Source organism: Podarcis filfolensis (assembly GCF_964270895.1).
Source record: "Podarcis filfolensis genome assembly, chromosome: 10".
Classification (NCBI taxonomy): Eukaryota; Metazoa; Chordata; class Lepidosauria; order Squamata; family Lacertidae; genus Podarcis; species Podarcis filfolensis.
Window position 1 is genome coordinate 33589460 of NC_139612.1, and position 20110 is coordinate 33609569.

Consider the following 20110-nt stretch of genomic DNA (forward strand, 5'->3'; position numbering starts at 1 on the left):
TAAGCTTAATTATTTGACATGATTAAGCTATACACGAGTCCTTTTTTCTTCTTCCAAAATCACGAAGCAACAATTTTTAGTGTTCTACTTTAGTTTTATACATGCCTTTATAAATTTAATATGATTTTTTAAAACTGCTGTGGAATAGAAGCTTGAGACAGTTATTATTGCTAAGTAGCTGAGTCCTGTGATTGTTAGCTAGCCAGGTTTTGTTTCTGCTAAAATACGTTAATGATAAAATTACACAGTGGAATGGGTGCGCACTAAGATAAAGTTTGTTTGATTTTTAAGCTATTACTGATTTTTAAGAAAGGTATTTATTATTGAAGAGATTTATACAAAAAAGAAAAATTAAGTGGTTCTAACAACAAAATATGAAACTTTCACAAACTTTCACAATAAGGCTTACATGGTTCCATGGATCTCTCTGACTTTAGTATTATGATTCTGCATCCAGACTGCTGGCTGTCTTAGGTTAGGGTTACCAGACGTCCCCGGATTTGCAAATCTGTCCTGGACAGATTCCGTCCCTGGAATGTCCCCAGATTTGCAAATCTGTCCCCGGGAAACGTGGCAGCAGCCTGGAGCCAGTCTGGTAGCGCAGTTGGCTCTGGCTGGCTTCAGGAGCTGCTCGCTGCCACCGCCACAGCCAAAGGTGAACCGGGGACGTCTGGTGGTACAGATCTCCTGCCCCCTTCCCCCTTTGTTTTGACAGATCGGGGGAGGCTCAGGAGTCGCGGGCGGACCGCCGTTCCCAGGAGGGGCGCAAGGTGCACGGTTTCTCTGCCAGGCAAGGTGCAAAGCCCTTCTTTTGCACCCTGCGAAACATAGATGCACAGTTTTTTAAAAACTGGGCAACAGCCATCTGCCTACAACTCCTGAGCCTCCCCTGATCTGTCAAAACAAAGGGGGAAGGGGGCAGGAGATCAGGGAAGGCTTGGGAGTCATGGGCAGGCGGCATGCCATTGCCGCACTACTGATTCCCTGTTGCTACTCAGCTTAAAAAAAAAAGAAAAGTGTCCCCAGATTCATTGAGAGAAATCTGGTAACCTAACCATATCTTAGGTTGTAATTCTTAAATTCTTTTTATGAGAAGAGCAATCCTTTTTAGGTCAGTGGAACTGAGTATATAGTAGTTTCAGAACTGCAGGTATGTTTTGAAAGAGCTATACAAAATCAGGCATGTATAAAAAGTGAAGTGAAAGCGTGAAAGATCTTTGAACTGTTCCATGTTGTCTTTCCTCTTTAAAAATATTTTATTATGCATTTCCCTGGTGGAGAAAACAGTCCACCAACAGACACTGAACAAGTGGCTGGATGCTCAGACTCTAGAGACTGAGTAAGCAGCTTTAAAAAGAAGGCTGTGCACATAAATTTGCAGAAAGTTTTCCGCATGGAAATGTGCATGAGGTTCTCTGTGTGATACTGATTACTAGATGTGGTCTTTCCCTCCCATCCAGTAGGATTTTGAAAATCTGGTATAGCTGATTCACCTATGGGAATTTGTTTCTACTGTGTTGATTTTGTTCTTTGAATCAAGGCAGTATGCTATTTATGAAAGCAGTATACAGTCCAGATACTGCTGCTTTCTATATATCTTGCTTTCCCCAGTAGGCCTTGTCTTAGCATAGTACTTTTGTAGCCTTTGCCTTGCTACCTTGGGATCCAAGGGCCACGCCAACCCCGGGTCGCGGAGAGTAACAAAGGTTCCAAGGAAACGTAAGTTCGAAGAAAAGAGGTTTATTTGCTGCACACTGGCAACCAGCAGAATAACTTCTGAAAACTGGCTGCATCACATAACTTCAGGCAACAACATTTATACTTTCTCCCCCCACCCTGGTTCCCCATACATTGTTGCTTATGGCTCGTGTATGGCTCGTGATCAGCTCGTGTGCCTGCTCCTGATTGGTTTAGGGGGGCACGGGTGCCTTGTGTTCAGAGGTGGTGTGATGTGGGGTGACAGTTAGGCCATGGCCTCATTTCCTTATTAGGGCAAGAGAACCGTTAGGGAGAGCAATAACTTTTCCCTCCAAAATGTTGCAACTCACTTAACACTGCCAAAGCAATATAAGCAAACATTCTATAAGTAATATAAGTGGACACTATAAGTAAAGGCTCCATAAGCAATCAGCTCCCTACAATCCCTCCTCTTCTTCTGGATCGCCATTTGGCGCATCCATAGGCACACTGTGATACCCTCGCATGAAAGCAATCACCTTTGGACCTAGGAGCTGAGATGTAACACGGTGTACCATTTGTTGCAAACACTTGCTCTTGCATGGGGCAGGATGTTCTCTGGGGGTTTTGTGTCCAACACAGGTGCGTTGGGGACGCTGCCCGCGGGCGCCCCTCCCATCCACTTCTTCAGCCGTGCGTGGAGATACCAGCGTCCGGAGTGGTATCAGCAGGGCGGTCGTCCGGTGCCTTCCTGGAGATGGTCAGCTTCAGAGGATCATCAGGATTCGATGTAGCTGTCCAGTTAGGCAGAACCTTCTTAACACGGGTGTGGTGGACCCACGGGGTGATGCCGGCGACTTTAACAGCGGTGGGGGTGGATATCAGTACGGTATGCGGGCCTTTCCAGCACGGTTGCAGGGGTGCCTGGGCCCAGTCCTTGATCCACACCTCGTCGCCTGGCTCAAACTGATGCAGGGGCTCGGTTAAAACGCATGGCGTGCGAGCCTGGGTCCACCTATTAAGAGAAGAGAAAACTCGGGAGAGTGATTGCACATAGTTTTCTAACTGGACATCTCTGCTCGCGCTTGGCGATATCATCCTAACGTAAGGAACTGGCCTTCCAAACATTACCTCAAAAGGTGACAAATGGGTGCGTTTCTGAGGTAGGCTCCTGACCCTTAACAAGGCTAGGGGCAACATGGACACCCAATTAGAGCCAGTTTCCTGAGTGAGTTTGGACAACTGGTTTTTCAATGTCCTGTTCATTCTTTCTACTTTCCCAGAACTCTGAGGCCTATAGGCGGTGTGTAGTTTCCAGTTGATTTGTAGGGCTTTAGCCAGTTCCTGCAACACTGAGTGAACAAATGCTGGTCCATTATCAGATCCAATGGACCTGGGTAGGCCATAACGGGGTATAATTTCTTTCAAGAGGCATCGAGTCACTTCGCTGGACCGCTCGGATTTGGTGGGCCATGCCTCAACCCATCCAGTATAGGTGCACACTGCCACTAACATATAGCGGTAAAGTCCACATCGGGGTAGTTCTGTAAAGTCTACCACAAGATCTTCCATAGGGGCACTTCCAGTGTGTTGAGTTCCTGGGGGGACCAAAGGTCCTGTCCTTGGATTATTCTTCTGGCATAAAATGCACCCTCTGGATACTTGGGCAGCTAATTGATAGAGATTAGATATATAGAAACACTTCCCCAATTGTTGAGTGGTGGCATCCGGCCCTGTGTGGGTGGACTCATGATATCGCTGGACGATCTGACGAGACAGGGAAGTTGGTACCCATATTCGGTCATCAGGGGTGAGGTACCAGCCTTCTGTGGAGGCTTGCAATCCTTCCTCTTCAGCTGAAGCTTCCTCCGCATTGGAATAACGGGGCTTCGCTGCGGTGTCCAGAATTGCTTCAGGAACCAAGGCTCCAATAAACGGTCCTGGAGGTGATTCCCGGGCTGCCTCTTTCGCTACCTTGTCTGCCAACCGGTTGCCTCTGGCTTCTTCACCTGGTCCAGTCTTATGCCCATAACAATGTACTACTGCCACTGCTTCCGGTTCCCAGACGGCATCCAAAAGGTCCAAGAGCTCTTGGGGGTGTGCTACCGGACTTCCCTTAGAGGTGAGCAAACCTCGCTCTTTCCACAGCGCCCCGTGGGCATGCAAAGTCAGAAAAGCGTATTTGGAGTCCGTATATATGTTGATCTTCTTCCCCTTTGCTAGACACAAGGCCCTAGTGAGTGCTATTATTTCTGCAAGTTGCGCTGAGGTGCCAGGAGGAAGGGGCTTCGCCTCAATAACCTGGTCTTCTAAGGCTACTACGGCATATCCTGCTTTTCGTTGGCCATTTTCCACAAAGCTACTTCCATCTACAAACCAGGTGGACCAGTGAGGGTTGGCCTTATCCTTCAAATCAGGTCTGCTAGAGTACACTTCATCCATGACTTCCACACAATTATGGGTCGGCTCCTCACCTTCTCCAACCGGTAGTAAGGTTGCTGGGTTAAGAGCTGCAGTAACTTGGAACTTTAAGCGTGGATTCAATAGTAGCACCTGACACTTTCTCATCTTCGCTTGGGACAGAAAATAAGTGCCTTTCATATCAAGCAGAGCTGGGACTGCATGGGGTGTCACACAAATGGTGTCTTGTCCAAATGTAAACTTGTCTGCCTTTTCCAGCAGAGTAGCCACGGCCACTACTGCCCTCATGCAAGGGGGCAATCCCTGCTCCGTTGGGGTCAGTCGTTCTGATAAATATGCAACGGGCTGCTGCCAGCTTCCCAGTCTTTGGCACAACACTCCCTTGGCTATCCCCTGATCCTCGTCTGTATACAAGGTAAAAGGCTTCTCGGGGTTGGGGATGCCAAGTGCTGGGGCCTGTTGTAATGCAGCTTTGAGATCCTGGAAGGCCTGCTGTTGTTCAGGTCCCCAAACAAATGGGTCTTTCTCCATTCCTCTTGTGGATTCATGCAAGGGCCGAGCAATGCTACTATAGTTTGGTATCCATATTCTGCAAAACCCTGCAGATCCCAAAAATCCGCGAAGTTCCCGGCGGGTTTTAGGCTCTGGTATTTGGAGTATAGCTTGCTTCCTTTCATCCCTTAACTTGCGTTGCTGGTGGGATATATCGAACCCCAAATACTTGACGGTAGGCTGACAAATTTGAGCCTTTTTCTTTGAGACACGGTATCCGGCCTCTGCCAAGTGATTTAACAGCTCCTTTGTGGCTTTTAGACACGTGTTCTCGTCAGAACATGCCAATAAAAGGTCATCTACGTATTGCAACAAAACTCTGGTGGGGTTGGTGGGGAAGTTTGCTAGGTCTGATGCCAAGGCTACCCCAAAAAGGGTGGGTGAGTTTTTGAAACCTTGGGGAAGCCTGGTCCAAGTATACTGTACTTTGGTGCCAGTTCCTGGGTCAGTCCACTGAAAGGCAAACATGGGCTGGCTTTCTTCCGCTAGGCGGCAGCAAAAGAACGCATCCTTCAAGTCCAGTACAGTAAAATACTGTGCAGTGGGTGGTATAAGGCTGAGCAAAGTATATGGGTTTGGCACATTCGGGTGGAGGGTCTCCACAGCCTGGTTCACAAGCCTCAGATCCTGAACTGGTCTGTATTCCCCTCCTTCCTTCTTTACTGGTAATAAGGGTGTGTTCCACTGGGATTGGCAAGGTTTTAAAATTCCATACTGCAGTAGCCGGTCCAAATGGGTCCATACCCCTTCTGCAGCTGCTCGTGGGATGGGGTATTGGTTTACTGCCACAAGGTTTGCGAAGGGCTTGGGTTTCACAATAATGGGGGGAATATTTTTAGCCATGCCCGGTGGATTGTCTTCAGCCCATACGCGGGGGTTTGCTTCCTGCAAAATTATCTCTGGGATCTGGCCCTCCTCTTCTTTTACCATCATCAACCTCCAGTGTTCCCTCAAAGGGACTTCTAGAGAAAGTTCTCCCACAGGACCAGTGTTCATAACAACCTTTCCATTGGGGGAAAAGGCAATCTGGGCTTGTAGTTTGGTTAACATGTCCCGACCCAACAGTGGAATGGGGCACTCGGGGATGTAGAGAAACTTATGCTGGACTGTGTGTCCTCCCAGTTTGCATATGACAGGTTGCAGGAATGGTGCCTTTTGTGTTTCGCCCGTGGCCCCTACAATGGTGATTGCTTGTTGGGTTGGTTTGGATATAGCTGTGGGCAACACCGAGTGGGCAGCTCCCGTGTCAATCAGGAAAGAAAAAGTCTGGTTCCCTGTTTTCATTTTGACCGTGGGCTCACGGGAACCTAAGTCAGTTGGGCCCGGTCTGTCCTAATACTGGTTCTCTTGGAGACTCATGGCTCCTGCAGGTCCTCCTGGGGTAGGTGGCTGCCAAGGACGTCCCTGCCCACGGCCTCTTCCCTTCCCGGGTGCCCAAGACTCAGCTGTGGGGTTCATTGGGTTTTCTCTTCCTTGGCCCCTTCCTTTAGAATTTGCCTGGGGGCATTCTCGCTTCCAGTGCCCATCCTGCTTGCAAATGGCGCACTGGTTTCGACCTAGTCGGGCTCGCCCTCCTCCTCGGGTGCCTCCTCCTGTTGGGGTTCCTGCCTGGAGCGCCATCAATTTCCTTGCTTGGTATTTTTCCTTCTTCTTCTGAGCTTCCTCCTCTCTCTGGTTATAAGTGGTCTGCGCTATTTCCAGCATCCATTCTAGGGTGTGACCTATGAACCCCTCGTTTTTCTGGATTTTTCGGCGAATATCAGGTGCTGCCTGAGCCACAAAGGCTGCCTTTACGATAGGGGCATTTGCATCATCATCTGGGTCTAAGGGAGTGTACTGCCTGTATGCCTCCTTCAATCGCTCCAAAAATGCCCCAGGAGGTTCCTCAGGCTTCTGGACCACCTCCCTAACCTTCATCAAATTAGTGGGTTTTCGGGAGGCTCTCCTCATCCCAGTCAGAACATGTTGACGGTAGGTATTCAGGGCATTCTGACCTCCCACCTCCTGGTAGTTCCAATTTGGGGTGGTGGATGGATATGTCTGGTCTATGTTGTCATCCTCTGCCCCATTAGCTCTTAAGTGTTTCCTCGCCTCCGCATGGACCCTCCTGGTTTCTTCTGTAGTTAGCAGTGAGTCCAGGAGGTACTGGACGTCATCATAAGTGGGATTATATGTCTTAAAAATCCCCTCAAATAACTTTATAATCTTTGCTGGATTCTCCTCAAAAGAGGGATTTTGGTTGCGCCAGTTGCACACATCAGAACTAGTAAAAGGGACATGTTGGATGGTATATGTCCGCGGTGCTAGCTCCCCGTTTGGTCCCGGGGGTCCCGGTGGGTCATAAACTCGGCGTAGAGGGGCGAGCTTTTCTACTTTTTCCTTTAATTCCTTCCTTGCCTCATGCGCCTTTGCCCTTTCCCATGCATTTAACAGGGCTCTTTGCTCCTTCTTCATCTGTCCTGAAGTACACGTTGCCGCCGTCAGTAAGTGTGGCGACACATCCACCTCATTCTGCCATGGTTCAACATCTCTCCTCACTTTCTCATCATCCTGCTTTGACCATCTATTCCCTTTCCTGATACGTTCCTCAAGCCTTTCTCTAAATTGTTCATCACTCTCTTCCTTGTCCTCATCCTTCGGACCTTCCTGTTCCTCTGGGCTTCCCCCTCCTGGCGCCCCTCCCGCTGCTTGTGGTGTAGGTCCCTGCGGGGCCAGGGCTGGTTGCGCTGGGGGTGCTATCGGCGGGGCATACGGGGGAGGAGGCCTCAGTATCCCTCCTTCCTCTTCTTCAGGATCCTGGAGGACAGGGGGCTTTGGTCTTTCTTTTACTGCACATACTCGGGCACTTCGCCCAATAGATGTTCGGCAATTTCTCAGCCAGGGTGGGTTGTTCTCTGTATTTCTCTTCCAGGTAGAAATGTAAGGGATTTGGTCTGGATGGATCTTAATTATGTTCCGCCACAGGGGGTCTATTAGTTGCAGGTCGAATGTCCCCTCTGATGGCCATCCTGTTCCCTGGGTGGGCCAGTCTACCTCACATAGGGTCCTGAGCCGCTCCTTTTTCAGCTTAAAGCCCCAATCATCATCCTTCGTGGCTGCTTTCCAATTGTCCAGGAAACACTGCAAGGGGGTACCTTTGCTGCCTACAGACCCCATTTCTAACAGGATACTCCGCTCCTATACAGGGTTTTTCCTCAAACACACGAGATTCGCTACAGACCGTGGCTTGGACGAGCTCGCGCTGCCAAGAACCGCACGGACCTACACACGCTTGACCAAGGGGACGCTAAGCCCCGGCCACTCACACATTCATCCGTTCACTGGAGTATCCTGCACTCTCCACACTTCACGATACAAAATCCCCTTCTCCCTTTTTCCCTTACCCTACTGGCGGCACCTTACTGCCACGGCCAGTTGAGGTTGATCAGACCTCTTGCCCTATTTTAATTCCTTCAGGGCTCACCTGTTCCGCTGCGGACCACTCCCTCGCCGGCTGTCCTCTTTTCTTCCCCAACCGGGTGTCTCCACGCAGGTACGGTGTAGCGATCTCCCCCCACGAACTGGCAGGGTGCGCGCTGGAGGTTGCAGACGCCGGTCCTGGCTGTTCACCACGGTTAGGCCTGGCCCTCCGGACCTCTGTGGGGTGGGGGCCTTATCCCGGACGAGCCCCCAAGCTGTAGCCTTTGCCTTGCTACCTTGGGATCCAAGGGCCACGCCAACCCCGGGTCGCGGAGAGTAACAAAGGTTCCAAGGAAACGTAAGTTCGAAGAAAAGAGGTTTATTTGCTGCACACTGGCAACCAGCAGAATAACTTCTGAAAACTGGCTGCATCACATAACTTCAGGCAACAACATTTATACTTTCTCCCCCCACCCTGGTTCCCCATACATTGTTGCTTATGGCTCGTGTATGGCTCGTGATCAGCTCGTGTGCCTGCTCCTGATTGGTTTAGGGGGGCACGGGTGCCTTGTGTTCAGAGGTGGTGTGATGTGGGGTGACAGTTAGGCCATGGCCTCATTTCCTTATTAGGGCAAGAGAACCGTTAGGGAGAGCAATAACTTTTCCCTCCAAAATGTTGCAACTCACTTAACACTGCCAAAGCAATATAAGCAAACATTCTATAAGTAATATAAGTGGACACTATAAGTAAAGGCTCCATAAGCAATCAGCTCCCTACACTTTTAGGAAATAGAATTGGTATAGTTTCCAGTTCATTATCTTTTCCTCAGCCATTTTTGCTGGACACTTGTGAGGTTGACTGCTGTTTGCTATCTGTTCTGCAGCTTTTTGAGAATCCTTGCATAACCCTCTTTCGTTTCTACTTCACACTGCTAATACTGTAGTTTGTATCTGTTGGGGTAGCACATTTTCTGGTACTGTCTTTTTGTTCCCACAAAGAAAGCCAGAAGTTGATAATCCAGAGCAATCAAGGTATCACTTATTGCAAAACAGAATTTTAGATTTGATAAAAACTGTATACTTGAACAGTTTTAAAGTTAATATTTTGACACAGTTATAAAAATTACCTGGCGCATTTGAAATATTTGTAAATAGGCAAGTGCAGTTTGCTGTATCAATTAACCAGATTTTAGAAGTTTGTTTCATACATCTTGAATTAAAACAATCTACACTTCAATTGCAAATCAGAAAGAGTAAATATGAAAATGCAAGTTGCTATAGTTTTTGTAAAACATAGGCTTTTGGGTTGGGAGACTTTATTTTCTATTATTGGAGAGAAATAGAAATATTCATTATTTCATTTTTTTCAAGCTCATTTTGGTGCACAAACACACAAAACATGCTTTTGCAGCTACTTTGCTTCAGCTTTCTGCAAACCAGTTTTAATGTTATAATTTATAAATTATTTAAATCATTGTTTTACTCTTCGCCAAAAAGGCTCCCAGAATGGCTTACATATGTCAATTAGACAGTCCCTGGCCTCAGGCTTACAATCTAAAATACATGTCACAAAAGGAAATTTGATACAGGAAATCAGGAGAAAACAGAAATAGTAAGAAAATTCGGCCTAGAAATAGTAAAAAAAGTCAAATGCTTGGGAATAGAGATTACAATGAAAAATATAAATCTATTTGAGGATAATTACAAAAAAAATTGGACTGCAGTAAAAAGAGATATGGAAATTTGGACAAAACTGAAATTAACATAATGGGGCAGAATATCAGTAATAAAAATGAATATCTTACCAAAATTACTGTTTCTGTTTCAAATGATTCCCATAATAGGCAAAGTAGAATGCTTCAACAAATGGAAATCGGACTTGGCGAAATTTATATGGCAAGGCAGAAAGCCACTTATTAAATACAAATTATTAACAGATAAGAAAGAAAGAGGTAAGTTTGGGCTCCCTGATTTGAGAACTTATTATGAAGCTGCATGTTTGTGCTGGATCAGAGAATGGATCATGCTAGAAAACATTGATGTTTTGGATCTGGAGGGATGGAACAATAGATTCGGCTGGCATGCCTGTTTAGCGTACCATAAAGAATTTTTAAATCATGTTATCAGAAGGTCGTTATATAAAGCCTGGGAAAGACATCGGAGATTGTTAGAGCCCAAAACACCATGGTGGATATCACCATTAGAGGTATTATCTGTTAAAAAGAAAAATACATTTTCAGAGATCCTCTCCACTTTGGTATCATTTCATAGCCCAGGGTTGGATTCTGACTCAAATGAAGCCTTCGCTGTCTTGACCTGTCTCCCGGGTTTGGTTTAACAATAATAATAAATAATAATAGCAGCAGCAGCAGCACTGAGGAGATGTCCAACTGCGCTTTTCCCAACGCTTCTCCTCAGATTGCTTGCCAAAGTGACTGGGAACCAAGCGGAACTCCTCCCCTAAACAAAGTTAGATGTCGCTGCACCCAAACGGGCATTGCAGGGGGTTGGACTAGAATGACCCCTAAGGATCCCTTCCACTTCCTCCTCTACAATCCTACGATTCTATGACCTCATAGCCTCCTTCCTGTGTTTCCCGGACGCTTCCTAGTGGGGCTGCCCCAGCTTGCGGCGCTGATGCAAGTGAGCGCGCGCTGGATTTGGCAGGGATGCATACAGTAACGGACTTAGAACGGGCGGGGGAGGAGGAAGAACCGTGCGCCACGCGCGCACTAAAAGTGGCGCGAGAACGCAGGCAGTGCGCGCGCAAAGTTCTAGCCGTTTAACCATCCATTCTCCAGACCGTCCCCTGCAGTTTGAGCGGCCCGCCGCGCAGGGAACAGGAGGCGGCGCCGGCGGAGACAGTTAGAGGGCAGCTATGCTCGCTGCGCGCGCCGCTGCCCGACGCGCGCTTTTTTTCCAAACAAGCCATGGGGCTGCTGTGGTGGCCGCGGGTGGCGCTGGCGCTCGTCGCCTTGGAGGTCGCGAGCGGGCGCAGCTTCCCCAGCATCAGGAACAGGACCTTCATCAACCAGTATCTCGACACCCACAACAACTACCGCAGCGGGGTCAACCCCCCCGCTTCCAACATGCTGTACATGGTGTGTGTCCGCGGGGTGGAAGGGGGAAAGGGAGCCGAGGGCGGGGAGTGTTGGGGGAGAAGCTGCCCCTGTCATATGCCCCTGCCTCAGGCAGTCAGTGTTGACTGCTGTGGGGTTGGTGGGAGAAGGTTTCGCCAAGCGGGGCAAGGGGAAGCTGCCCCTCTAAATCAAGTACAGTGGTACCTCAGGTTAAGTACTTAATTCGTTCTGGAGGTCCGTTCTTAACCTGAAACTGTTCTTTTAACCTGAAGCACCACTTTAGCTAATGGAGCACGATTTCTGTTCTCATCCTGAAGCAAAGTTATTAACCTGAAGCACTATTTCTGGGTTAGCGGAGTCTGTAACCTGAAGCGTATGTAACCCGAGGTACCACTGTAAATCAATAAAAATAGTTGACTAGCTGAGGTTCTGTCCCCCATATTATTATTATTTATTTATTATTATTATTATTAGAGTTTATATGCCGCCCTATATATACCCAGAGGTCTCAGGGCGCTTCATAGAAAAGATCACAACATATATAATCAGAATAAAAACAACAACCTAATAACACCCTGCCTCAGAAAAGAGCCATATTTTAAAAGGGTATATGAAACCTCTCTCTCTCCCCCCCCCCCCCAATAAATCCTGGCTACTCCCATGGGAGAAGCCTTTGTGAATGGCTGGGGGTTTTTTTGCCACAGATTACAGAATAACAGACCAGCCTTGGTTTACTACATACCTTCATGCGTTGTTGCCAGCAGCAACGACAATCTTTTCTCTTTTTAAGGGTTTTCTATCCATTTAGAGTTACACCTCATGTCTTGCTTCTGAACCATAGACATAATTTTTACATAGTCGAATGAGGAAAACTTGTTGGCTCTTAAAAGACCTAGCATTTATATTTACGGCTGCTAAGTGTGTAATGCTTTATTTAAAATAATGTTTAAGTATAGTAGTACCAGGGCTCAGGCCCCGATTCTCTATGAGTCATGGGTCATGGCGTACCTTCCTTAAATAAATAAATAAATAAATATTGCCTTCAGGTTCCTGGGCGATGATTACATTTTCCAGGGTTTAATTGATTCCAGAACTCAATCCCTGCATAAATTGAACCCTGACTAATGGCTGTTTTAGGTTGAGCCAAGACTGACTATCACCTGTCCTGCATTCAAGTTAGCTTGTTACCCACAGGGGGGTTACCCACAGAAACTAAGAATAATAGGTTGCTTGTAACTGATTAAGTCATTTTGTTAGTCAGTATTTCAAAGAACTGTTTATGTAACAAAAAGAATGACGATCAGAGAAGAAGAAGAAACCCATCCTTTTTATAATTCTTTAATAGGATGTTATGATTTTTACTATAACTGCAACCCTCTCTTTTATTGCACCAAATGGGTATAGTTCTAGATGCTTTTCTTTGCCTTTCTTTATATGCATTTCTTTCAAACAATATATATGCTTTTTCTTATTGATATAAGTTATTGATATAACTTTACATATTTTTCCTTCTGTAAAGAAAGTCCAGACTGTTCATTAAGTGGAATATAAAATTAATTCATTATTTTATTGTTTTAAAATGACCAAAACAAAACAAAACAAAAGTCTGAATCACTTCCACCTTTGGGAGTATTTGTTTAAATTGTTGATTATCTAAGGCAGCCACTTGTTTTGCATCTCTTGATTGTTTTTACCCAGACCTATTCATTATTAATATAGATTTTTAATTTGAATGACACACTCCAGTTGTAGAGGATCCCATATTTGCAGTTTCTCTAGTAAGAACTGAAAATCATTTTTTCTTGACAGTATTTCAGCATGAACATAAAGACTAAGATTTCTGTAGTTTCAACAATCAGTTTCCTTTTGGCCACACATTCCTCTAAATAAAAGCATGAAAGTAATGAAAATGTATTTTAATTCATTCAGTTTCTTTGACATTTTAGTTCCTATACAATTCGCTGTCCCCCCCCCCCAATCAAGAAAAGCAATAAAATACTTAACTGAGGCTCTGCCCCCAACATGAAGCCTGTCCCAGCACAAATTCTGGCTATACCCATGCCTGTGGGTAGATTCCCTTGAACTCAGTGGGGCTTTCTTCCGAGTAGACGTATAGAATTTCATCATTCGACAGCTTGATGCAAGTAAATATTTCTGAAGAAATACTTGCTAGAACTCAAGATGTATTATCAGCGCGTTTACTATACATGTATAATGTTGTGATAATGTCATAATTTTTATATTTTGCAGACATTTGATCTAGCTTTGGCTAGAATAGCTAGAGCATGGGCACAAAAATGCATTGTTATGCATAATCCAACTGATATGGTCCACCCTGATCCTAAATTTAGGCCTTTTGGAGAAAATATATGGGCTGTAACTGGCTTTAAATACCCATTTGATCCTGCTGGCCCTATTGAAGATTTTTATGATGAGGTAATATACTACACCTACAATACCCACAAATGTACACGTGTTTGTGGTCATTATACTCAGGTAAGTTCTTCTCTTCTCTGCTTACATAGGCCACAGAATTTGAAGCAAAATGAAATAACTTTAATTATTTCAGACAATAAAAGTATGAAGTAAATATTGTAGTTGCTCTGTGATCATAAACTGTGAAGGAATAATCTGCATTCTGTTATTATCAAGGATACTTAGTTATAAAGTATATGGAGTGTTTACAATTAATTTAGAGGCAACTGACAAAACAAACCTCTACTTTATTTCAGTTCCAATATTAAGTTAACATGTATTGCTGATGGTTGTAAGATTCGTAAAAACTGAGCTACTAGCACCTGGCCAGCACTAAATGTTACAGGGCATATACATAACAGCAGAGTTCTTACTAAGAAAAGGAAGGGCATTGAGTTTTATTTGTAGCCCACTTCTGTTTAGTTTCAATTATGTCAGATACAATAAGACTTAAATATGGGACAAAAAGTTGGGATACTTATTGGGGAGAATCTGGTGTTTTTCTATTTTTTTTGTTATTTGTGGGGCCTGGCATGTCTTTTATTGTGGAAAATTTTAACACACACATATGCATATACAGTGGTACCTTGGTTTACAACCATAATCCGTTCGGGAGGTCCGGTTGTAAACCAAAACAGGTTGTAACCCAAGGCTAGCAATTTCGCCAATGGGGCCTCCCCCCCAAAATTGGTTGTAATCCAAAAAAAGGGATACGCACTTCCAGGTTTGACGTGGTTGTAATCCAAAACGGTTATAATCCAAAACGGTTGCAAACCAAGGTACCACTGTATATAACATGCATCACCTTGGCCCCGTGATTGAGGGACCCTAGGGCCCTATTTGATCAGTATGGTGTGTGCTCTGTGGTGTGTGCGCATGACATCATCGTGCCCGCGGCATGCTAACATCATATGCCGCAGGGCATGCTGTTGCACACACCACAGTGCATGCTGATGCGTCATTTGGATGCCCTGCGGCATGCGCCTGCTGCCACTGTCGAAGTTGGGGGGCACGGCCCCCTGATTTGGAATATATGAATGACTTAAAATACTTGTAGTCCTCAGCAGAATGCTAGCTCTGTCTTCAAAAACTGAATCACCATGAATTTATACATTTTCCTGACAGGAAAAATAATCAGTGAAGCTTGAAATAAGACATCTAAGATAGATCATTCATCAGCCAGGATTAGCAGAAATACTACTCCATTTACATGGTTCAGTGGTAGAGCACTTGCTTTGCATGCAGAAGGTCTCAGGTTCAGTCCCCAGCATCTCCAGGTAGTGCTGGGAGATGCCTTTCTGAAAACTTTAGGAGTACAGAATAGGATACTTGAATATTAATCTAAGGTATAAATGTGCCTTTAGCTAAATGCCAATAAAAGTGGAGGGAGGGAGAGCAAAATCTGGAGGAAAAAATGAATGTAAGAAATGATACTGTTGAACGAAGCTTGGACTTTATATTGTATAATCAAACATGTTTTTTTCAGGTTGTTTGGGCTAATACTTATAAGATTGGCTGTGCTATTGTTCACTGTCCTGCGTCAACTAATAGCAAAGGAGCCAAAACCAAGAATTTTTCATATTTCGTTTGTACTTATGGTCCACCGTAAGTTAACAAATCTTAAAGCGAGCTAAACTTGTGTTACACTTAGTAATCATAAAACACCAAACTGTATGCCTGTTTGAAACTGAATGTATTAATTTTGGATTTTGTAAGCTAATTTACATTTCGATTATTTTTTAATTGAAAAGCAACCAGAAAACTTAACAGCTATGCTTTTCAGCCTTTACAATTTTAAACATTATATTCTGTGAACTAAAATATCAAGAACGGTAAAAAGTTCTCAAAACAGTTAGGAAAACAAGAAAATGATCAGAAATAGCTTTAGTTCTGTCCCACCTGTATCTTGAACTTAAATAATGTACAGTTGTATACAATAAACAATATTGCAAATTACGGTAGGCTGCATTATAGGCGGCATTATACTCAATTTACCGTATTTTTCTAAGACTTGGTTTTTTTACCCAAAAATTAGGTTTAAAATTGGGGGTTGTCTTATACATGGGTAGTGCTGAGGGGTGTTTTCTAAATTTGGAGTCCCCAAAAATACCTGGCATCTCATACATGGGGGCGGGAGAGAGAGAGAGGCAGCGACCATTTTGCACAGGGGTTCTGTTCCTGGCCCCCATGCACTTTGGTGGAGCATGTATAAGCCTGCTTCGCCCTTTTCCTGATCCAAAAGGACCCACGCATTGGCAATCGTGCATCAATTGGTTGCGCACAAAATTGTCACCGCCTGTGTGTGTGTGTGTGTATACACACACACACTTTTTACTTTGTAACACTGAATTTGTCTTTCCTTCCAGAGTTGCCTCAGCTAGTTAGCCCTCATTAACTATATGAAGCTACAACAGTTTAGTCCTGTTAGTTAGAATAGTTTAGTCCTTATGCAGCACTTTATTCTTACATAGAATCTCATATAACGTGCTGCCGCTTCATCCGTCTGGGAAGCAGTGGCGGAACTTCATGCTCCAGCAACGGGGTGGAGAGCAGGCGGGGGCGGGGCTGGAGATGTCTTGTATATATATCTTAATGGTGATGTCTTGTATATTAGAAGTACAGACATCTTCTCAAGATCTCAGTATTAGAATATGAATACAAAGAGCTGCCATTACCCCACTTTTTAAAGTGTTGGGGAGCCTCTTGTAAAAACACCTCAATTATTATGGAGAAAAAACAAAATTCTAAACACTTGAGGAGTGGTCAAAACAGTGGAGCATGTAGGACTTCGGTTTAAAATTAAATTTCTTCAAACACACTTATTGTACAAAAAAGTAAAATTAGATGTAGTAAGAGTATCATTTTACACGCATAAAAGCTAAAAACTAAATGTGGGGGAAACAGAATGTTGTAATAAAGCACCAGTATATTGACACGACTAAACCACTAAACAACAACAAATATTAAAAAAACCTCTACCGGAGCTAGGAGCTATCAGTACTTAGTTGCAGAACAGTTTCAAAAATTATCAGTATAAATTTGTTAACTGACTGAAGAGCCAAGGCCGTAGCTAGGGGGTGGTGAGGTGGGCTCTCACCAGGGGCACAGGTGAGGGGGGCGCAAATTGTCTAAAATATGTCTATAAATTAAAATATTGATAATTGCTTCATAAGAAAAGGTTTTAAATAGAGGGTGAATAGAATGGGGGGGGGGGGGTTGGAGGAGAGGCGGAAAGAAGAGCTAATTTGTCTGTGGCTAGGGGGTGCAATCTGCCAGGGGCGCAAGATCACCTAGCTACGGCTCTGTGATTCCCTAAAAAAAGGCTTCTATATACAAAATATTGTTTGTTAGTAACATAGAAAGTAAATGTTCTCCACTTAACAGAAATACAGTGGTACCTCTGGATACGAACGCTTCTGGTTGCGCACGCGTCGGGTTACGAGCTGTGCTAATCTGGAAGTAGTTGCTCCCGGATGCAAACTTTGCCCCGGGATGCGAGTGGAAATCGTGTACCAGAGGCGCACGTGCGCACGCAGGAGACACACTTTCACTAATGGAGCCTCATGTTAAGAACAGTTTCAGGATAAGAACGGACCTCCGGAACGAATTAAGTTCGTATCCAGACGTACCACTGTATAAATAATATTAATTTGAAAACAAATAATTACAGGGGTCAGGTAGCTGCAGGGCATAAAATACCAGTACAGTGGTACCTCGGGTTAAGAACTTTATTTGTTCTGGAGGTCCGTTCTTAACCTGAAACTGTTCTTAACTGAGGTACCACTTTAGTTAATGGGGCCTCCCACTGATGCCGTGCCGACACCACACAATTTCTGTTCTCATCCTGAAGCAAAGTTCTTAACCCAAGGTACTATTTCTGGTTTAGCGGAGTCTGTAACCTGAAGCGTATGTAACCTGAAGCGTCTGTAACCCGAGGTACCACTGTACAAGGTCAGTTCCATGGATTATCATGATGATACACAGACTAGCATTGCCTGGATAATAGCACCTGGAATGATTTGCAACTTGCTGGAACCAATAGAAAGCACAAAACATTTTGATCTTCAGTTTAATTTATGTACTGAATACATTATTACATCCTGAAACTGTTTTTCAGGGGCAACTAGGAAATAGGAAGAAGAATGGATGTGACCTTTGTGCCACAGGCTTCCATCCATAACAAAAGTCAGATTTCTGTGCTCTGTACACACACACCCTTCACCATCCAGATAAATAAGAAGCATGATCATAGTTCATGAACACATTACAGACAGGCAAAAACATTTGAGAGTGCAGTGCAGGGCTGGTGAGAAGAGAGAATGCAACTTTGGGGGAGTTCCAAGTACCAGATAGGCCTGGAGGTCTGTATTTAGCCCCCAGACCTAGACAACTGATTCATTACATCTAAAACCTTTTATTACATATCCAGTAGCTTGCATTTTCATTTTTAGTTTTGTGCACTTTGTGTACTGAATACATAACGTTATGTAATATTTTGTTCTTTAGGGGCAACTACGCGGGAGTTCGTCCTTATAAAGCGGGAGCTCCATGTAGCCAGTGCCCAAAAGGAGACACTTGTCAAAAGAAACTCTGCAGTAAGTATAGAATTAAATGATGCAAACAGTCATGGAAAAGATGATGATATCAACCATCACATACAGTGAGGGGGGAAAGTATTTGATCCCCTGCTAAGTTTGCCCTTTGACGAAGAAATGACGAGTCCATAATTTTAATGGTAGGTTTATTGTAGCTGTGAGAGACAGAATAACAACAGCAGAAACCCAGAAGACAAAAGTCATGTGCAAAGGCATGTGAGTCCTTTCCATGGGAGGTAGGCAGCAGGTCAGTCCAGTTATGTAGTGCTGAGGAAAGGTGATCAGGGCAAAGCTAGTCTCTCCTTGTGTGGGGCCAGTTGTCCTTTACCAATTGCATGGGTTCTTGGCAGTGGTAGTGCTTCTCCAGGACAGGGCCCAGACTCCTTCTGCCATTTGGGGTCCTAAGCAGTTACAGGTCAAAGCCAACAGTATAAATTGAGCTTCAAAACGTAAGGTAGCCAATGTGGCCCTGTCAGAAGCAGTGTTATATGACTGGTTTGTCTTAGGCCTACCAATAATCAGGCTGCTGAATTCTGCAGTAGCTTCAGTTTCTGAACAGTCTTCAATAGTCTTCAAAGGCTTTTGCAGAACAAGTGCATTACAATTATCCTGTTTTAAAGCCTTTCTTCATTTGTTATAACTATTCTCTCTTACAGGAAATCCTGAACGTGAGAAAGAAAACAGCATACGTATGTATTATATATCTGTATTATAGTTTAAATTTACTTCAAGAACAAAACTCACATTTCATAAGAATGCTTTTATCTTTTTTAAAATAGGCTATTCACGATGGTATCCACCCTTTGAATCCCGGATTATATGTGATGAATCCTGCATTGCAGTTGCAATTTTAAGACCGCTATTAATGTTTCTAGCTTTTGCAGCTGTTTATTACTTAAAACTCCGTTATCCAGGTTTAGGTTATAAAGCATAATTTTTGATAGGCGTATATAAATTGAATATAACTAACAATAATATTTATAAGAATATTTTCCTGCATTTTATATTTTAAAAGTAGATTTGGTTTGTTTCTACGATACTTCAATTTTTCTGAACTTGCAAAAAGTTACTTGTTGCATATTAATGAGTTGTAAATACTTTTAAAACTAGAATACATTAGTGTAAGTAGAATATATGGAGTGGTGTTCAACTGTGTTTTACTCAGAGTAGACTCATTTAAGTTAATGAATATGATTAAGTTAGTTTCATTAATTTTAATGGATTTATTCTGAGTAAAGCTTAGCTGAATGCTATCCATGGCCATATCTAGTATGCCATGTTCAACATTAAGTGAAAATAAAGGCTAAGCATATTAAAAGAAGTTTATTTATTTATTGTATTATTTATTTTGCATGATTAACAGGATGCAATGAATGAATGAATATTGATGTGATACAATGTCACAAAGTGGTCCATCTGGCTTAACATGTTCCATATAAAGTTTTTCCCAACTTTTTACGTTCTTATCCTGTGAGCACTTTCCACTGCACTGTCCCGTGTCATTCCTTTATTTATCACAAAGGTTAGGTGATTAAAGTTGATTTGCTGGGAAGACCATCAAATCAACTTTAATCACCTAACCTGAATTTTCTGGTATGTGATTAGATCCCACTCAAAAATAGCAACAGTTTGAAAGAGCCCTTCATTTCTCTCTTTATGAGGTTTAGTGTGTGTGATTAGCCTAAGATTAGCCATCTATATGGCAGAGAATCGTCCACAGTTTTTACATGAGTACCAGCCTTACGTCCTATGTCTGGAGAAAATTAAGGCTTCAGAGATACTACAACCTGCTCATGTATCAGGAAACTGTGCATATGACTATATCCTTTCTATGAACCCATCTTACAACTACAGTCAGAAAATGAGCCTCCGTGTCCATGTGTTTACTCAGATGTGAGTTGTGCTAACAAT

The 20110-nt window shown here is 43.9% G+C and overlaps 1 protein-coding gene across 1 annotated transcript; it reads left to right on the forward strand.

Annotated features, from left to right (window-relative positions):
- The first annotated feature begins 10685 nt into the window (after positions 1 to 10685).
- On the forward strand, positions 10686 to 19520 carry LOC310743946 (glioma pathogenesis-related protein 1-like). Its single transcript, XM_083574707.1, has 6 exons — positions 10686 to 11150; positions 13380 to 13625; positions 15091 to 15209; positions 18111 to 18199; positions 18856 to 18888; positions 18979 to 19520. Exons 1-6 carry the CDS (start codon positions 10980 to 10982, stop codon positions 19131 to 19133), a joined length of 813 nt encoding a protein of 270 aa, XP_083430833.1. The 5' UTR covers positions 10686 to 10979; the 3' UTR covers positions 19134 to 19520.
- Positions 19521 to 20110: the final 590 nt, after the last annotated feature.

Excerpts from the sequence above, each read along its gene's own strand:
- LOC310743946 (XM_083574707.1), top strand. The coding sequence starts at position 10,980 with ATGGGGCTGCTGTGGTGGCCGCGGGTGGCGCTGGCGCTCGTCGCCTTG. Across the intron at positions 11,151-13,379 it reads CTTCCAACATGCTGTACATG|ACATTTGATCTAGCTTTGGC; the intron begins GTGTGTGTCCGC and ends TATATTTTGCAG. Across the intron at positions 15,210-18,110 it reads GTTTGTACTTATGGTCCACC|GGGCAACTACGCGGGAGTTC; the intron begins GTAAGTTAACAA and ends TTTGTTCTTTAG.